The sequence below is a fragment of the Tenrec ecaudatus genome, chromosome 18 (genome assembly GCF_050624435.1).
Source record: "Tenrec ecaudatus isolate mTenEca1 chromosome 18, mTenEca1.hap1, whole genome shotgun sequence".
NCBI classification, from domain to species: domain Eukaryota; kingdom Metazoa; phylum Chordata; class Mammalia; order Afrosoricida; family Tenrecidae; genus Tenrec; species Tenrec ecaudatus.
The window spans coordinates 7,778,309-7,794,024 of NC_134547.1; the positions used below are offsets into that span (position 1 = coordinate 7,778,309).

The window sequence follows — 15,716 nt, forward strand, 5'->3', positions numbered from 1 at the left end:
ATCATCTCCTGTCAACTTGGGGGAAGGGGTGGAGTCTGGCCTGTCAATCAGACCACAGCCAATGAGGCCTCTGTGTGGGACTGGCCTTCTCCTGAGAATTCTGGGAACTCCTGTCTTCCTCCCTGGAGGCGGGACGCACTCTCTTGGACTTCACATTCCTGTTGACAGGCCACATGGAGCCACACCGATGGCAGCCAGAGCCCTGGCAATGCTTCCACCACCACTGGACCCACAGGACTTTCCACCCACCGGCCTGCGATCTTCCTGCATTCGGCATCATTGCATGTGCTGTGTGAGTCTGAAGGAGAATTCATGTGCTAATATCGGACCTAGGGGCTAATATCAAACTTAGGGACTTGATCTGGACTGGCCTGGGATGTTTTATTGATGCATAATGGCTTCTTGATATAAAGTTCTCTCTTACACCTATGAGTGTCTCTGGATTTGTGTCTCTAGTCAACCTGGACTAACTCCCTGACTCATGGCGACCCTACAGGCCAGGGCAGCACTGAGACTGTCACTCTCTCAGGGAGCACACAGCCTCCCATCTCTCCCGTGAAGCGCCTGGTCCTGTGGAACTAGGAAAGCGGGGCTCAAAACGAGCCCGTGCTGGCATGTCTGCAAACAGAATGTTGCCAGGTGTTATCTCGCTGAGACACGGCACAGTGCAGGCCCCACGTGGACCTGGGCTGGAGGCAGGTCTGTAGGGAGCAGGGGGAAGGGGACGGCCCGTGGAGGGCGGGGCAGCGGCAGTACCTGTGTTGTCAGGCATAGTGGCTTGATCGGTGTTACGTTCCTTCTTCAGGACGACGTTGCCAAACTGGAGAACGGCTGAGACCATCCGCAGCATGGCTGGGGGGAGCAAGGAGAGGGTGAGCTGGGTGGCGGGGGAGGAGCAAGGCATCCCGGCCCTTCTTAGGACAGTGAAACCACCCTCCATGATACTGTCTTGCGGAAGCCAGTCCGTTCTTTGCAAGGAACTCAAAACCCAGGCCTCACCCTCATACCCTGCTCATCTGAGTCCCGCCCTGGACACGCCCACAAAACAAGCCCCGCCCACACGTTTTGAGTCCCTGGTCCAAAGAAGATGCCCAGTGTGCCCTACCCAGCATACACCCACCTGTAATATATGCTCCGCCCCAAGGACACGCCCACAAACGCCCACCTCAATTCCACGCCCACAGCCCAAGGTACGCTCTCGACATACGCTCCACCCCCTAAGAAATGCCCACAATGCACACCTCGCCCTCCAGGATGTGGTCACAAAGAGCATACTTTGATACTATACATTCTCCCTACCCACACACCCACTAAATGTGCTCTGTGCCAGGACACGCCCACAACCCGGCCCCTCACCCTCACACCCTGCTATTCTGAGTCCTGCCCCCCATGATGCACCCACCGCGCATGCATTGATTTTCCCACCCAAAAGATGCCCACTATGTGTTCTACCCAGGATACACCCACAAACACCCAGCTCCATTCCCCGCCCCCAACAGGTTCTCAATACATGTTCCATTCCCTGGGAAACGCCCATGCCATCCCGCACCCGCTTCTAGGGCATGGCCACAATGAACATGCTTTGGCCAAGCCCCACCCACAATATATGCTCCGCCCCAGGACACGCCCACAGCACTTTTACCCCATCCAGAGGGACCGCTAAACCCACAATGCCACCAGGGATCCAGTCCTAGGAAAACAATCCACGCAAACAAAAGAAAGCACAAACCGGATTCCTGATGAGTGACCTTCACCAGTCCCCTAACCATGCGATTTCAAAGGCACTAAAGCAAATGACCCCACCGCCCCGTCGCACACAGCGCTGGCCACGTGAGACGCAAGCCGATCAAGGGATTCTGGTCTTGCGCCCTTCCTGCAGTGCAGACTTGGTGGTCTAGTGGGTTACATTGACCCTGCTGCGCCCCGATCGTCGCGTGCCATCAAATTGGTTCCCACTCGGAGTGACGCTCTAGGAAAAGGGGCAGGTCCCTTGGTCCATCTCCCAGGGAGCCACTAGCGGGATCAAGCTGCAGACCCACATGGCGTTTGTTCTTGCAAATCTTCCCCAAAAAAACCAAACTTACTGTCGTGGAGCCAACTCTTGTCTCATAGCAACCCTATAAGGCATAACTGCCCCTGGGGGGTTCCGTCTTAACCGGTCTAGAAAGCCTCATCTTTCTCTCAGGGAGTGACAGGTGGCTTCGAACTGCTGACCTTGTGGTTAGCAGCCCAATGTATAACCAGCCGCTGGGCCACCAGGACTCCTTCTGTAAAGCTGACTGCCTAGGAAACGGCATGGAACTGGTCTCCTTCGACCTCAACTTAAGACCTAAAACATCTAAAGTTTAGGGCCTAACGTTTAGGGTCACTATGAGTCGGAACCGACTTGAACAATCACACAGCCGGCACAGTAGCTTTTAGGGATGGGAGAAATTTCTAAAATATTGGGTGAAATAAAAGCGAGGTGCAGGAGGGTGTGACGGCGCCATTATCTCCATATACTAAAAGGGGGAGAAGTATTTATATTTTGTAAGTGGGCAGTGCTCCCCTCCTGGAGCCTAGCCTGGAAACTTGGGGGAAGGGAGCTGCTTTTCAGAAGGGGGTCAAGATTGGCAGCCATGGAAACCCTCTGGCGAAGTTCTCTTCTGACTTGTTGGATCGATGTGAGTCGTGATCACCTGGCCAGCATCAGTTTGTGTTTGATTGTGCAATGGTTATATGTTAGTTCAAAACCACCAACAAGCTCCACGGGAGATAGGCGAGGCTTTCTGCTCCCATCAAGAGTCAGTCCTGGAAACCCACAGGGGCAGGTCTAGCCCGTCCTATAGGGCCGTTCTGAGTCTGCACAGACTCGGTGGGCAGCTAGTCCATCCCCAGTGGGCTTTGCTGCCTCCTAGAGCCTGATTCAGAAACATCTAGGGACTTGGTTGTCTTCACATGGTCACTGCTGTCCCCTAGAGGCTGTTTCCGGAAATGGACTGGACTTGGCTGTCATGGAAGTGGGCAATTGCTGAACTTGCAGAGTTTGGTGGCTGAAAGTCAGCGGCTGGAAACCAAGGCCTTCTGCTTCTGTAAAGAGTTACTGCCTTAGGAACCCACAGGAGATTCCACCATGTCCTATAGGGCTGCCTCGATTGGCTGGCAGTGAGTTTGGGTTTGGTTGGTTGGGCAGTGCTGCTCCCCAGGGGGAATTGGTTGTCTTCAGGATGGGGCCGATGCTGCCCCCTACTGCCACTCACTGGAATTTTCAGCAGGGTGGTTATAAAGATGGGGCCATCATGGTACTATGGGGAAATCCCCAGTGACGTGGTGGTTAAGCCTTGAGCTGCGAACCTTGAGGTTAGTAATTCGAAAGCAGGAGAAAGACCTTTTTTGGGTTTTTTTTTTTACTCCCTTAAAGAGTAGAGTTACAGTCTCTGAAACCCACAGGGGCAGTTCTACCCTGTCCTATAGGGTCGCTGTGAACTGGCATTGATGGCAGTGAGTTTGTTTTTTTGTTCTTCTCCAGTGAGGCGGGGGCCTGGAATGCTAATACTCTCCCGCAAAATATGGTCTGCATCCCTCCTGATTTCAAAGTCTCCAACCAGCACTGCGCCCTTCAGTTGTTGCTAGGTGCTGTCCTGACCCATAGCAACCCCACGCAGGACAGAACAAACACCGCCCAGTCCTGGGCCGGCCTCACAGTTGTTCTTGTGTTTGGACCCATCGGGACAGCCACGGTCAGTCCAGCTCATTTTCATAAAAGCTCTTTGCCTTTACCAAGCCTGATGTCCTCCACGGACTGGTCTCTCCTGGCGTATCCAAACCCAGGGAGGCAAATGTCGCCATCCACACTTCTAGGGAGCATCTGGCTGCCTTTCTTCCAAGACGGATCCTTTTTCCCTCTGACTGTTGACAGCGCTTTCCATCCTCAGCGCCCGTATCCCACATCCTTCCACCACAGGGCAGTGGCTGAGACAAATCCCCACCTGTTTCCCATGGAAACACAAAGGGCTCTGCACCTGGTGTCCGGCCCAGTGGGTTTTCCAGGAGGCCAGCGGCCGTGTGTCATTGGAGAGAAGGCGGTTCTCAGCTTTGTTCTGAACTGGACAGGGACATTGGTCGCTGCCTCAGGACAACCTTGTCTTGGGACAGCAGGGCCTCGTGTAGGGCACTGAAGCCAGGCGAGGGCGCGTTGCCCTCGGCTTGGCCTCCCGGATCAGTGTCCTTACCCGGCTGGCTACCTCATCCCTGCTCCTCATTCTCAGATGGCTGTCACCAGGGACGGTTGACATCAATCTTGGTTTAATTTCACAGACTCTGGGCCAGGCCCTGTCGTTCATTATAAAAATGAGTCCCTTTCCTCCGCACGAGGACTCAGCGAGGCAGGTCTTGCTCTCGCCCCCGCCCCCTTTGATAGAAGGGAGACTGCAGGCGTGCATGCAGCTCATCACTGACCCCCAGGCCACTCAGCTGATAAACAGCAGAGCTGGGACCTGGACTCGGGCGGTCTGATATCCACCTGAATCTGTGTTCCTAATGTTCATTCTCCCCCTCTTTTAAGCACAGACGTTTAAAGTAGCTGGGGGCAACTCATACACTCACGGAACAGTGCCCTGATCTTAGTGAATCATCACCCACGGTGTGAGACCCCTCCCCCCCACACACACACAGCCACCTCTCTGAACGTGGATGGATGCCACAAACCCACCATGGAGTGGAGGAAGCCGGCGTGGAAGTGTACTAGCTGCCCCGACTCTGTTCACACCGAGTTCAAGCACAAGCACAATCCCACTGTGCGGCTGGAAAGGGGGGGTGAATGGTGACCCTGGAAAGGCCTTGAGAGAGCAGGGCAGCTAGTTGAAAGACTGGCATTCAAACCCACCAGCCGCTACAAGGGGCAGAGTCTTGGTCACTGGCTCTGGTGGCCTGAGTGCGATTCTCTGTCTGGTGAGGAGCTCAGATGGACTGGAGGTGGTGGGGCTGGCTGGTGACGGGAGGGGTACAGAATGACATGAGGCTCCAATGCACACCAACCCCCTGCCCGCCACTGGGGTGGGAGGAGGGAGGGAGCTGGGTGTGCTCTTGTGTGTGTGTGTGTGTGTGTGTGTGTGTGTGTGTGTGCGGGGGATGCTCCACCTCCTGGGCAGTCTGTGTACATAGTCAGGGTGGCGGGGTGAGGTGTCCCAGGGGCGTTGCTCCTGCCAAAGTCCAGTAACCGGAGCCTAATGGGGAGGAAATACCCCAAACTGAGACAAAACCACCCCTCTTGTCATTTCCAAAGGGGCCAGCGCGGTCCTGGATGACAAAAGAAGACACATGAGCCGTGCCAGACAGAGGGGACTGGAGATGAGGCTCCTGGGAGAGACGCCATCCAGCGACCTGAGGGTGTGCGGCTTCACAGGGAGTGTGTGGGTGACTAGGATGGAGTGTAACTGTGTGTGTGTGTGTGTGTGTGTGTGTGTGTGTGTGACGGTGATGAAGGATCACTATATGTGTGAGGCTTGGAATGCGTCCACATGAGACGCTATATGTGACTGAGTTTGTGTGTGACTGAGAGTGTGGGAGGGAGAGTGTGACTAGGAGAGGGTGGGTGTGACTGAGTGTGTGTGTATGTGTGTGTGTGTGCATGCAAGTGTGTGAGAGAACAGGTTGACTGTGAGAGGGGTGGATGGGTACAGCCAAGAGCCCATCCAAAAAAAATCAAATAATAAACAAAAAAGAGCCCAAGAATGCTGGGAAGTGTCGGGGGGCAATGAGTTCCCGGTTGGAGGTCTCCCCTAGGCTGAGGTATTGGAGAACTCAGGCTGGCACCTGAGAGTAGCCCCTCCAAGCCGGTCATTCCAATCAGCACCAGCATCTGACCAGGGCTGACTTCCCACAGTGCCTTGGTTTGGCCCTCCGGACAGGACACAGCCACCCAGACCCTCTCTCTCTCCCTCTGCCTCTCTCCCTAGACAGCTCCCGCCTCAATGGTTCTCAAAGCGTGCTCCGAGGAACCCCGGCATGGTGAACACAATTCGGCTGACGGTGACGGTGACTGCTGCATGTTCCATGGGGGCCAGTCTGACAAACACAGGGTCCCAGAGACCCCGGGGGAATCTGTGGAGCCCATATTCCCCCCGATGCGGCTGCTGATGGCCCCAGAGTCACGTCGACCAACCCCCTCCCAGGCAGACTTTGGGAACTGCTCATTGGAGGCGACTACAACGGATGGCCCCCCACCCCTCTCTCCATCTCTCAAACTGGGGTGGACTGCGTGTTGCTATGACGCTGGAAGCAAGGCCACGGGGTGGCTGACCCATAGTGAGCAGGGGCTTGTAGACCAAGACAGACGAGGGGAAACGGGCCTGGAGACCTGCTTCCCCACACCAGCCAATGAAAACTCCCCAAGTCACACAGGCTCTATGTCAAGCCTGGCCTTAGCAGCGCCCCATGGCATCCCCAGGGTGTGCAAATGAGGACCACGCTCCACTGCTTCACTCAGAGGGGCCTCTGAAAAAAGGCCTGGCGAGAGCTTTCCGTCAGGCACCTACAACGCTGACCCACGTGGGGTTGCCAGAAGCCGGCATCTACCAGACTGCACGTGCCTCGGGTTATTTTGTTTGTTTGGAGTGTCTCGGAGGTGCAGGCAGCCTCAGCTGCTAACCCAAAGGTTGCAGGTTCAAGTCCACCAGAGAGTGGTCCCCCAGAAGAAAGGCCTGGTGACCCCTCTGTGGTAGTTACAGCATCTGGGGTCAAGGGGAGCCCATTAAGAGTGAAGGGGTGGAGGTTAGCCTGTCAGTCAGGTCGCAGCTGGATGACCTCATTGGAGGCATCATGGAGCTCACTAGCTCACTGGAGGCCAGACACACTCTCCCTGAGGGACATTCCTACTGACAAGCCACATGGAGCTATGTGGATGGAATCAGAGCCCTGGAGCTGGAGGAGCCAGCACTGGATCCACAAGACTTTCCACCCACTGGCCTGTGATCTTCCTGCATTGGGGGTCATTGCACGTGTTGTGTGAGTCTGAAGAGGAATTTATAGATTGGTATCGGCCATATAGGTTAATATCAGACTTATGGACTTGATCTGGACGGGGCTGGGATGTTTGCTCAATACTCAATTTCTCTTGTATATAAAGCTCTTTCTTATCCACATGAGTTGTCTATGAATTTGTTTCTCTCAGTACACCCAGACTCCACTCTGGTGCTCCTAAGATCACCACAGGTAGGAACCTTCAGGATGTGCCTCCGGGGCTTAAGAGACCCCAAGCTTGCAGGGAACCACCTGAGGCCAGACTTTAGGGCCCGCTCCTCCGGGGTGGCTACCATCTGACTTTGTTGCCTTCTTGCAGCCTGGCTGTGTGGTGAGGAGAGAGGACACATACAGGCCTGTGGGAGGAGGGCCTACTCGGGTTGGGAAATCTGATCTGTGCCGTGGGGGACTGGGGTGGGCAGAAACCCTCTGTAAATACACCTAGAGCCGTGGCTGAGTACAGCCTGTCCCCACTACCACCCCCGCCAAGCTGGTGCTCTGTACCCTCTCTGACTCACCCCCCACCCTCCAAGCCACCCTGGCTGTGGCCTCCTGTAGCAGGCCAGGGAAGATGAGAACCAGCCCCGCCCTGCGAAAGCCCTGAAGGTTTGTCTCTAATGAAGAAAACAAAAACCATATTCAAGCTCCCCTCCCAGAATGAAACGTCACGTGGCCACACAAGAGACCAAGGCTTATTGGCGGCTCCCATTAAACGCCCACGTGGCGGGGCAGTGGGCTAAGCACTGGGCTGTGGACTTCAAGGGCAGCAGTTCAAGGCCACCAGCCACTCCTCAGGAGGAAGCTGAGGCTGTCTGCTCCTGTCACGATGGACAGCCTCAGAAGTCCACAGGGGCAGTTCACCTCTGTCCCATAAAGGCAGTTCTGGGTCAGAAAGGACTTGCCAGTAGGGGGTTAGCTGACTCCCGGGGGCCCCATGTGCTGCTCAATAGAACTGCTCCCTGGGGCCTTCTTGGCTTTGGTGTTATGGGAGTCGATCGCCAGGCTTCTCTTCTGTGGTACCAGGTGGACTAGTATTGCCAACCAAGAGGTAGTAGCTAAGTGCAAACCACGGGTGCCTCCCCAGGGGGGAGCATGAGGGAGAAGGGGAAACATTGGAGGAAAGTCAGGTCCGCAGATGATGAAAAGAAACAAGAACCCTCTCCCCGAGGGAGACAGTGAGAAAGCTTTCCCCCTAGAGCGGTGGCCTGCATCCAGATTTCCAGCTTCCTCCATCACAAGAAAATCCCTTTCTGTTTGTGGAAACCACCCCCTTGTGGTATTTTCGAACCACGAGCCCTGAAGAAGTGAGACTGTCGGATGTCAAGCATCACATGAGCAAATACACCAAGAAGCCATGACCCGCCCGGGACCCCAGCCTGTCCCGTGAGGTGCCGCGCCCGCACCCCTCCCTGGGGGCACCCTCAGCCCACACTCACAGATGATTTCCTCATGGGTGAATCCTAGGACGCTCAAGGACTCCAGCGTCTCCTGGAAGAGCTCTTTCTCCTGGCCGGGGGAGGATGAGGGCCCGTTGGTCAGGAAACGATAGTTGGAGCATGGTTCTAAGAGCAGGTCGGCTGCAGGGGAAGGAGGAGGAGGAGGAGGAGACCAAGTGAAGCAGTGGACTTAGACGCAGAATTCAGCGGTCGCCGCTGTCACTGAGAGGGTGACTTTAGTTTGACCCTCGGCCTCTTCTTCGGTCAAATGAATGAGGAGGCTTCCGTTATGGGATGGATGGGAAAGGCCAGGCACGGAGTGGGTGCTTCGGATGAACTGTATCATCTCTCTCCTCATCCCTTCGAGGGTTTCCATCCTGGAAGTCCCCCAGGGCAGGCAGGAGCCCCCCCTCCCACCTGGCAGGAGCCCAAGTAAGCTGAAGCCACGGGGTAGAAAGGGGGGTAAGTGGTTTCCAAAGCCAACAGGAGCCAAAGCCAACGAGGCCGTCAGACCTAAGGCAGATCAGCCACGAGGCTGCAGGGCCGCGGGCTGGGAAGGGCCAGAATGAGGACGATGGGCAGGGCAGGGAGGAAAGCCTGGGAAACAAGAGCCTGGGATGTTTCTGCAGCCAGGGGCCAGATGGGGCAGACCTGAGGCAGGCAGGCAGGAGGAGGGTTCTCAGGGAGGAGCCAGAGGCCTGCAGGGGTCGGGAGACAGGAGCTGGCGTTGAGGAGAGAGGGCTGGGGCTGCAGGGCGACACGAACCAGAATGGGGTGCTGCCAGGCAGCGGGAGCCACAGCAAAGGTGGGGCAAGGCCCGAGGAGGTGGAAGCCACGAGGAGGAGGTGGTTCAGAGCCAGTGCAAGCAGGAGCCGCGGGGCCACGTGGCGCGGAGAAGCGGGAGCTGCCAAGCGGCAGGTGCCGCCAGGCCAAGCTCATCAGGGGGAGCGGAGGCAGGAGAGGGCTGGAGGCAGGAGATTGGGGTGAGCTGCACGCGCTGGGGGTGGGGTGCGGGTGGAGGGTAGAGCCCACAGCACCCATGCCGCAAAGCCAGCAAGTGCAGGTGGCAAGCCTCAGCACGTGGCAAACACCCCACTGGCATGCAGCAGGTCACGTGGCAGACCCAACCACGTGACAGCCCGCACAAGCGGCAGGTGGCAGGCCCCAGCACGCTCGCCCGCTGGCGCGCACGCAGCAGGCACTAAGAGCTGGGGAGCCTGCACCCTGTCGCTAGCATGGGCTTGCCAAACACGGGCCCCTCCCGTTTTCTTCCTCCCCAGACCCAAGATGCAGACCCCACCCCCACCCTGCTGAGTCCCCGCCCCCCTCTCAAGCCTCCCCACCCCGTGAGCAGGGCAAGGGGCGGGGACACTGACCCTGGAGCTGCTTCCCTGCGCCCCCCAGCAGCTGGTAGAAGATGTGGAAGCTGCACTCGTCCTTGGCCTGACGGATGGCCCGCGACTTCTCCAGCAGATCTGGGCGGTGGGGGTCAAGGCGCCAAAGAACAGGGAGAGCCCCCTCCCACCTACCTCAGATGGCTGTTTGCAACCTGTCAGTGCCCGCTCCCCTCCGCCCCTCCTCCTTTTCTCTCCCAGAAAGCAATGGAATCATTCACAGACCAAGCCCACGGCTTTGTAGTCATGGGATGCCCGGCCTTAGGCATATCGTGTAAGCCTGCTGCACACTTTTAAAAGGGCTTGATAAAACTCCTTCCTCTAACAGACATTGCATGGCACACGTGGCCTAACAGGCCGGCCGCTGATTGGCAGGCTGGAGGTGTGACATCACCCAGATGTGTTTCTGCAGAAAGGTCTGGCAATCTACTTTCCCCAAACTAGCCCATCCCCCAAGTCCCAGGGACCAGAGTTGTACTGGGATGAGACAGCCTCATTTTTCTCCCTTGGAGCCAGCCGCTGGTGGGTTTGAACTACCAACCTTGGACTTAGCAGCTCAACACCTAACTCACTATGCTACCAGGAGTCCTCCACTCCCTCGACCAAATCCATCAAGTCAATTCCGAGTTCTAATGAGCATATAGAACATAGAACTTCTCCTGTGGGTTTCAGACTCTAACTCCTTAAAGAAATACAAAGCCTCATCTTTCACTCTCTGAGTGGCTGGTGAGTTTGAACCACCAACCTTGTGGTTAGCAATCCAACACCTAACCCACGGTGTCACCAGGCCTCCTTCACAACCCCATGGTGAAGCCTTTTTATGAAAACAGTAGATGTTCCTACCCCGCCCACAGCTCCTCCCTCCCTGCCCCCTGGCCTGCCCACAGCCCCCTCTCCCAGGCACCCTCTGGACTGTGAGAGGATACAGGTCTCAATGTTGGCGCCCACGATGTATCCAGCGACGTCAAAGTTGATGCGAATGAATTTTCCCTGAGAGTAATAGGGGGTGGGGAGGCTGAGGCCCAGGGTCCTCTACTCTGATTCCCAGGCATGAAGAAGGGTCCCGCCTGGCCACACCCACCTCTCCCAGAGACTCAAGTTTGCCTCTTGACTTTCTCACCTGAACCCCACTCCCATGGGAGGGCCCCAGTAAAGAGAACTCTGGGGAAGCCAAGGTCCAGCCCCCTTCAACTTCTTGCCTTCAGATCCCAGCCCCGACCCCCCAACCCCCTCAGACCTGGAAGTGCTAGCTCCCGGACTCCTCCTTTGTCCATAGATCCACACTCCTAAGCGTTCCATGCCCCACCCCAGCCCGGACACCCTAGCCTGTTTCTGGGACACACAGTCAGACCCTGTCCTGCCCCAGCACTCACGAATCGTGACGAGTTGTCATTCTTCACCGTCTTGGCGTTGCCGAAAGCCTCCAGGATGGGGTTGGCTTGGAGGAGCTGCCGCTCTAGCTCGCCCTGCCGGGGGCGTGGGAGATGGAGCGTCAGTGAGAATTGGGGGCGCAGACAGTGGAACAGGACCCGCTTGGGGAAGAGGGAGGGGTCTGTGGTTACAGCGCCTGAGTGCCTGCGTGTTAGAGGAGTCAGAGGTCTTTGTGTGCTCTGGGTGTGCCCGTCAGCTAGGTGAGGCATGAGGGGAATCGTCTCCATTGTCCCGGAGCGGGAAAACAAAATAAGCGACTGCGGGACCACCGTGTGATAATACGAGGCGGTTCCACTATAAAAACGAAGAAGACAAAACAGCACCCCACCAGCGAACAAGTCTGTTCATTCGACAGGCAGAATCGCATGCTAGCGCGCAATAAGAGGTCTGCAGGGAGGCGCACCACACTGTCCACAGTGTAAGCCCCTGGAAGGCGTGGTGGAGGACCAAGAGGAGGAGCAGGAATTTTGCTGCGTTGGACTTGGTTTCTGCTGTCACCGTGAGGACGTACTTGCGTATGCTGGGGGGAGGCGGGAGCCACAGGTGAGCTTTACGCAGCGTGGTGGTATTTATCTTTCCGGTTATCAGGAGGGCCTCGATACATGCCCTGGCCCTTTTACCCAACTAAGCTAGGAGTCCCCGCAGTGACTTCTGACGGAGTTCCATTCTGGCCACTACTTTTGTCACACCTACTCAGTCAGTTCTGACACAAGTCAGTACGGTATCTTCCCCCCCCCCCCTAGTTTTCACTATTATCTGTATCGTGCTAAGCCCAATCTTTATTTGACTTTCGGAGCTGCCAACAGTAGATCTGGGAAAGATAACTCCGGCATGTTATCAGTGGCAACACTGGATGTAGTATTCATCGAGGTGATTAAGACAGGGTAGAACCACCCCTGTGGGTTTCTGAGACTCTACAGGAACAGACGGCCTTGGCTTTCCCCTGAGTGGATTTGAACCACTGACCTTGTGGTTTAGCAGCCCCAATGGGTAGCCAGGGTTCCTATACTAACCAGAAGATGTGCATGCATGCACACGTACACACACACAAAGGATGTTCACAAGTATGGTTTGCTGCCACTGGAATACATCATAAGTTAGGGGCTACCTGGATTCTTGATTCACTCATTGAGCAATACATCCTTAACCCTTTAGTGCCCAGCAAAGGGGCTCAATGTCATGAAAGACAATCCCTCTTGCTTCCTTCCTAAGCAGGTTCTCCAGGGCAAAGGGCATTTCCCTGTGAGCTATCATAGCCCGGCCCTAGGCCTGGCACCCAGTAGGCCTGCAGCAAATGACTCTGTCTCTGAGATGTGTGAATGTGCAGGGGCCGTGGGCCCTGTGTACATGTCAGTATTAAAAGACGGTTGTGGGGCCTCTGGGTTGCTGTTTTTTATAGACCAGTCTGTTGGCACACAGTAGGGCTGCCATAAGTGGCAGTTTGAACACAGGTTACACCCACACAGACTGGCAGAGATGACAGTGCAGATCCAGGCTGTCTACACACAGTAGGACAACATCACTGCCAGCTCACATCCAGGCTGTGCACACGTAACACACAGTAGGACCACTACACATGACAGGGTGGGACCGGGCTGCATACATCCAGTAGGGGCAACATCAACATCAGTGTGGGACCAGGCTGTGCACAGACTAAGACTGCCACACATGGTAGTGTGGAATGAGGCTGTGTGCACACAGTAGGACCAGCATAACTATCAGTGCAGGCCCAGGCTATGCACACAGTGTGGGACTAGGTTGTGTGCACATAGTAGGGCCTCTACAAAAGGCAGCGTGGGACCCTTGCAGGTGTGGCCACTGGGACCTGGAGTCTTGTGGACCAGGAAGACTGGAAGGGAGGGGGTAAGGGGGTGGGGACTCCAGGGAATCCCTTGCTACTCACATAAGAAATGGTGCTGACGGAGGCCTGAGGAAGTCACAGGACAGGAGACACGGACCAGGACACGGCACATGGAACATGGACACACAGGTGACCCCGAGGTCTCAGGTGGTGAGGTAGTGGGGGAGCATCAGGTAGGCTAAATTTGACTCTCCCTGCTGTTTATGGCAACAGACTCGCCCACTAGGGCCTCAGTCTCTCAGTTTAACCAAGAAGGGCATCCCCACCCAAGGCGAGGGATAGCACCCCCTGGTGAGGGTCCAGGGCGACTGCCAAAGCAGTACCTCCCCTTTATCCTGGATGATGGGCTAGGGTACAAACGTTTTTCACCCCGGGAGTGGGGGGCTGGGCACCCAGTTTTCTGAAAAGGGGGTGCTAGGCCAAATAAACTTGGGAACCTATGATCTCGAACTATATCCACAGTTTGTTTCTAAAACAGACCCAGGTGTTGTAGGTGGCTGCGGTCCGGCCTACAGAGCAGGTGCTCAGGAAATTAAGCCTCTAGTATGTGCTGGGCTGGGAGCCCTGGTCAGCGCCGGGCAGCTCGCCAAGAGGTTGGCAATTCGGACCCACCAGCTGCTCCTCAGAAGAAGCTGGGCGCTGTCACACAGGTAATCTCCTGGGCGGTGCGACGCTGTCCTACACCCCCAGGAGGGAGGGGAGGGGGCTTCAAAAAGTTAGTTGGAGGGAATTCTATCGCCTTCTCCATTCCTTGTTTCTTCCCCGCCCTGTGGCATTGCTCTGAGTAAGCATTAACTGCTCACGGAAGGGTTTGCTTTCTGTTCTTGCTTTTTCACGGTAATTAATTGCTTGGTCGATCACCTAAAGGTGGGTGGTTGAAAACCCCCCTCCCCCCACCCCCTGCAGCTCCAGGGAGGAGGGAGATGCAGTCTTTGCTTCAGTAAAGGATTCAAATCCTTTGCCTGCGAGTGGATTTCTGACCACAGTGACCCGGAGGCACCTTGTTGAGTTTCCGTCATCTTTGGAGAAGCAGACAGCCTCATCTTTCTCCCACGAGGCAGCTGGTGGGTTTGAACTGCCAACCGTTCAGTTAGCAGTTCTACTCTGTCCCATCACTGAGTCACCTTGAGTCTGAACTGGCTCAACAGAATCCAACCATGACTGTGCTGAGTGCCAACAAAAGCACGAATTGGGCCCCATCTGTGCCAGCCCCCTCGGCACCCATCGTGACAACAGGCAAGGGTCCTCACTCCGCCTGTGGCCCTCTGGGAGGGAGGCAGCGAATTCTTGGGAGAGGGCTGTACCTGTATCTGGACCAAGGAACACACACCTGCGTAGGCCCACCCACCAGCGGTGGCAGTGTGTCTCTGGCAGGTGCTTTTAAAACACCCAAAAGAAATTCACTGCCTCAGAGCCAATTCTGGCACACAGCGACACTGTAGGGCAGGGTAGAACAGCCCCTGTGGGTTTCCGAAGGTGTAATTCTTTACCGGAGCAGGCAGCCTCATCTTCCTCCCGCAGAACTGCTGGTGGGTTTGAACTGCAGACCTTGCAGTTAGCAGCCCACTGGGCCACCAGGGCTTCTGGCCCTGTCTAATAGGGTGGTGGAGATGGCAGGGGGTGGGGACAAGGACAGGGACAGGGGGTGGGGCTGGAATTCACTTACAGGGACACCGGGATCCTTGCGGCCCTTTGGTGATGAGGCCACGTGGGCCAGGTACTGGATGACCTTCTTGGTATTTTCTGTCTTCCCGGCTCCAGACTCCCCGCTGTTAAGGGAGGGTGGGTAGAGGGGGTGCAAGGAGAATGACATGGGGAAGCAGAGGAGGGTCAGCAAACAGGCCAGGTCAGCCCTTCCCCCAACAACCCCCACCAGCCAGGCCCTGTCTCCTCCTCCAGGAAGTCCTCCTAGACTACTCACGTGCACAGGATGGACTGATCCTCACGGTCTGTAAGGGACAGAAGGAGGGAGAGGGGCCGTGTTACCCAGAGGGAGGGTCTCCTCCAGCAGGACCCCGGCCCCTTATGCTGGCCACCCCCGCCCCTTGGCAAAATCATAAGCAAAAGCTCAAGTTTGGGCGCCAGACACTCCTGAGGATTTGGGAGCTGCTCTTTTTCTGCATGACATCGCCAGGCCTTTCTTCTGAGGCACCTGTGGGTACACTCGACCCGATCAGTGTTCAGCTAGGAGCCAAGCCCCTTCACTGTCTCCTCTGCCCAGGGATGGGCAGGTACCAGCCGTTACTGTAAAATTCACACACTTCATGGCCACAAAGTCGATGCCGACTCATAGCAAGTCTATAAGACAGAGTAGAACTGCCCGTGGGTTTCCGAGACTAAAACTCTTTACAAGAGTAGACAGCCCCGTCTTTCTCCAGTGGTACGGCTGGTGGTTTCGAACTACTGACCTTGGGATTAGCAGCCCAACACATAGGCACTACGCCACCAGGACTCCTGAATTTAACCTTGAGACACCATCAAAACCAACATTCCACTAGATGCAAATTACAACAAGGCTAAGTCCATGCAACAAATGCTAGGGCCAAATAAAACGAGCGGTTCCTATCTCTGTGTAAATTCACCATGCAAATATAA

The 15,716-nt window shown here is 56.0% G+C and overlaps 1 protein-coding gene across 1 annotated transcript in view; it reads right to left on the reverse strand.

The window, feature by feature from the left end:
* The window catches only part of MYH14 (myosin heavy chain 14), a 77,429-nt gene that overhangs the window by 50,908 nt on the left and 10,805 nt on the right, over nucleotides 1–15,716 (reverse strand). The window contains exons 3-10 of the mRNA XM_075536194.1: nucleotides 15,043–15,070; nucleotides 14,788–14,890; nucleotides 13,164–13,187; nucleotides 11,203–11,295; nucleotides 10,756–10,819; nucleotides 9,812–9,910; nucleotides 8,436–8,576; nucleotides 757–852 (exon numbers count right to left, since the gene is read on the reverse strand). Of these exons, the coding sequence (XP_075392309.1) occupies nucleotides 757–852; nucleotides 8,436–8,576; nucleotides 9,812–9,910; nucleotides 10,756–10,819; nucleotides 11,203–11,295; nucleotides 13,164–13,187; nucleotides 14,788–14,890; nucleotides 15,043–15,070 (648 nt within the window). The remainder of the gene's footprint in view (nucleotides 1–756; nucleotides 853–8,435; nucleotides 8,577–9,811; nucleotides 9,911–10,755; nucleotides 10,820–11,202; nucleotides 11,296–13,163; nucleotides 13,188–14,787; nucleotides 14,891–15,042; nucleotides 15,071–15,716) is intronic.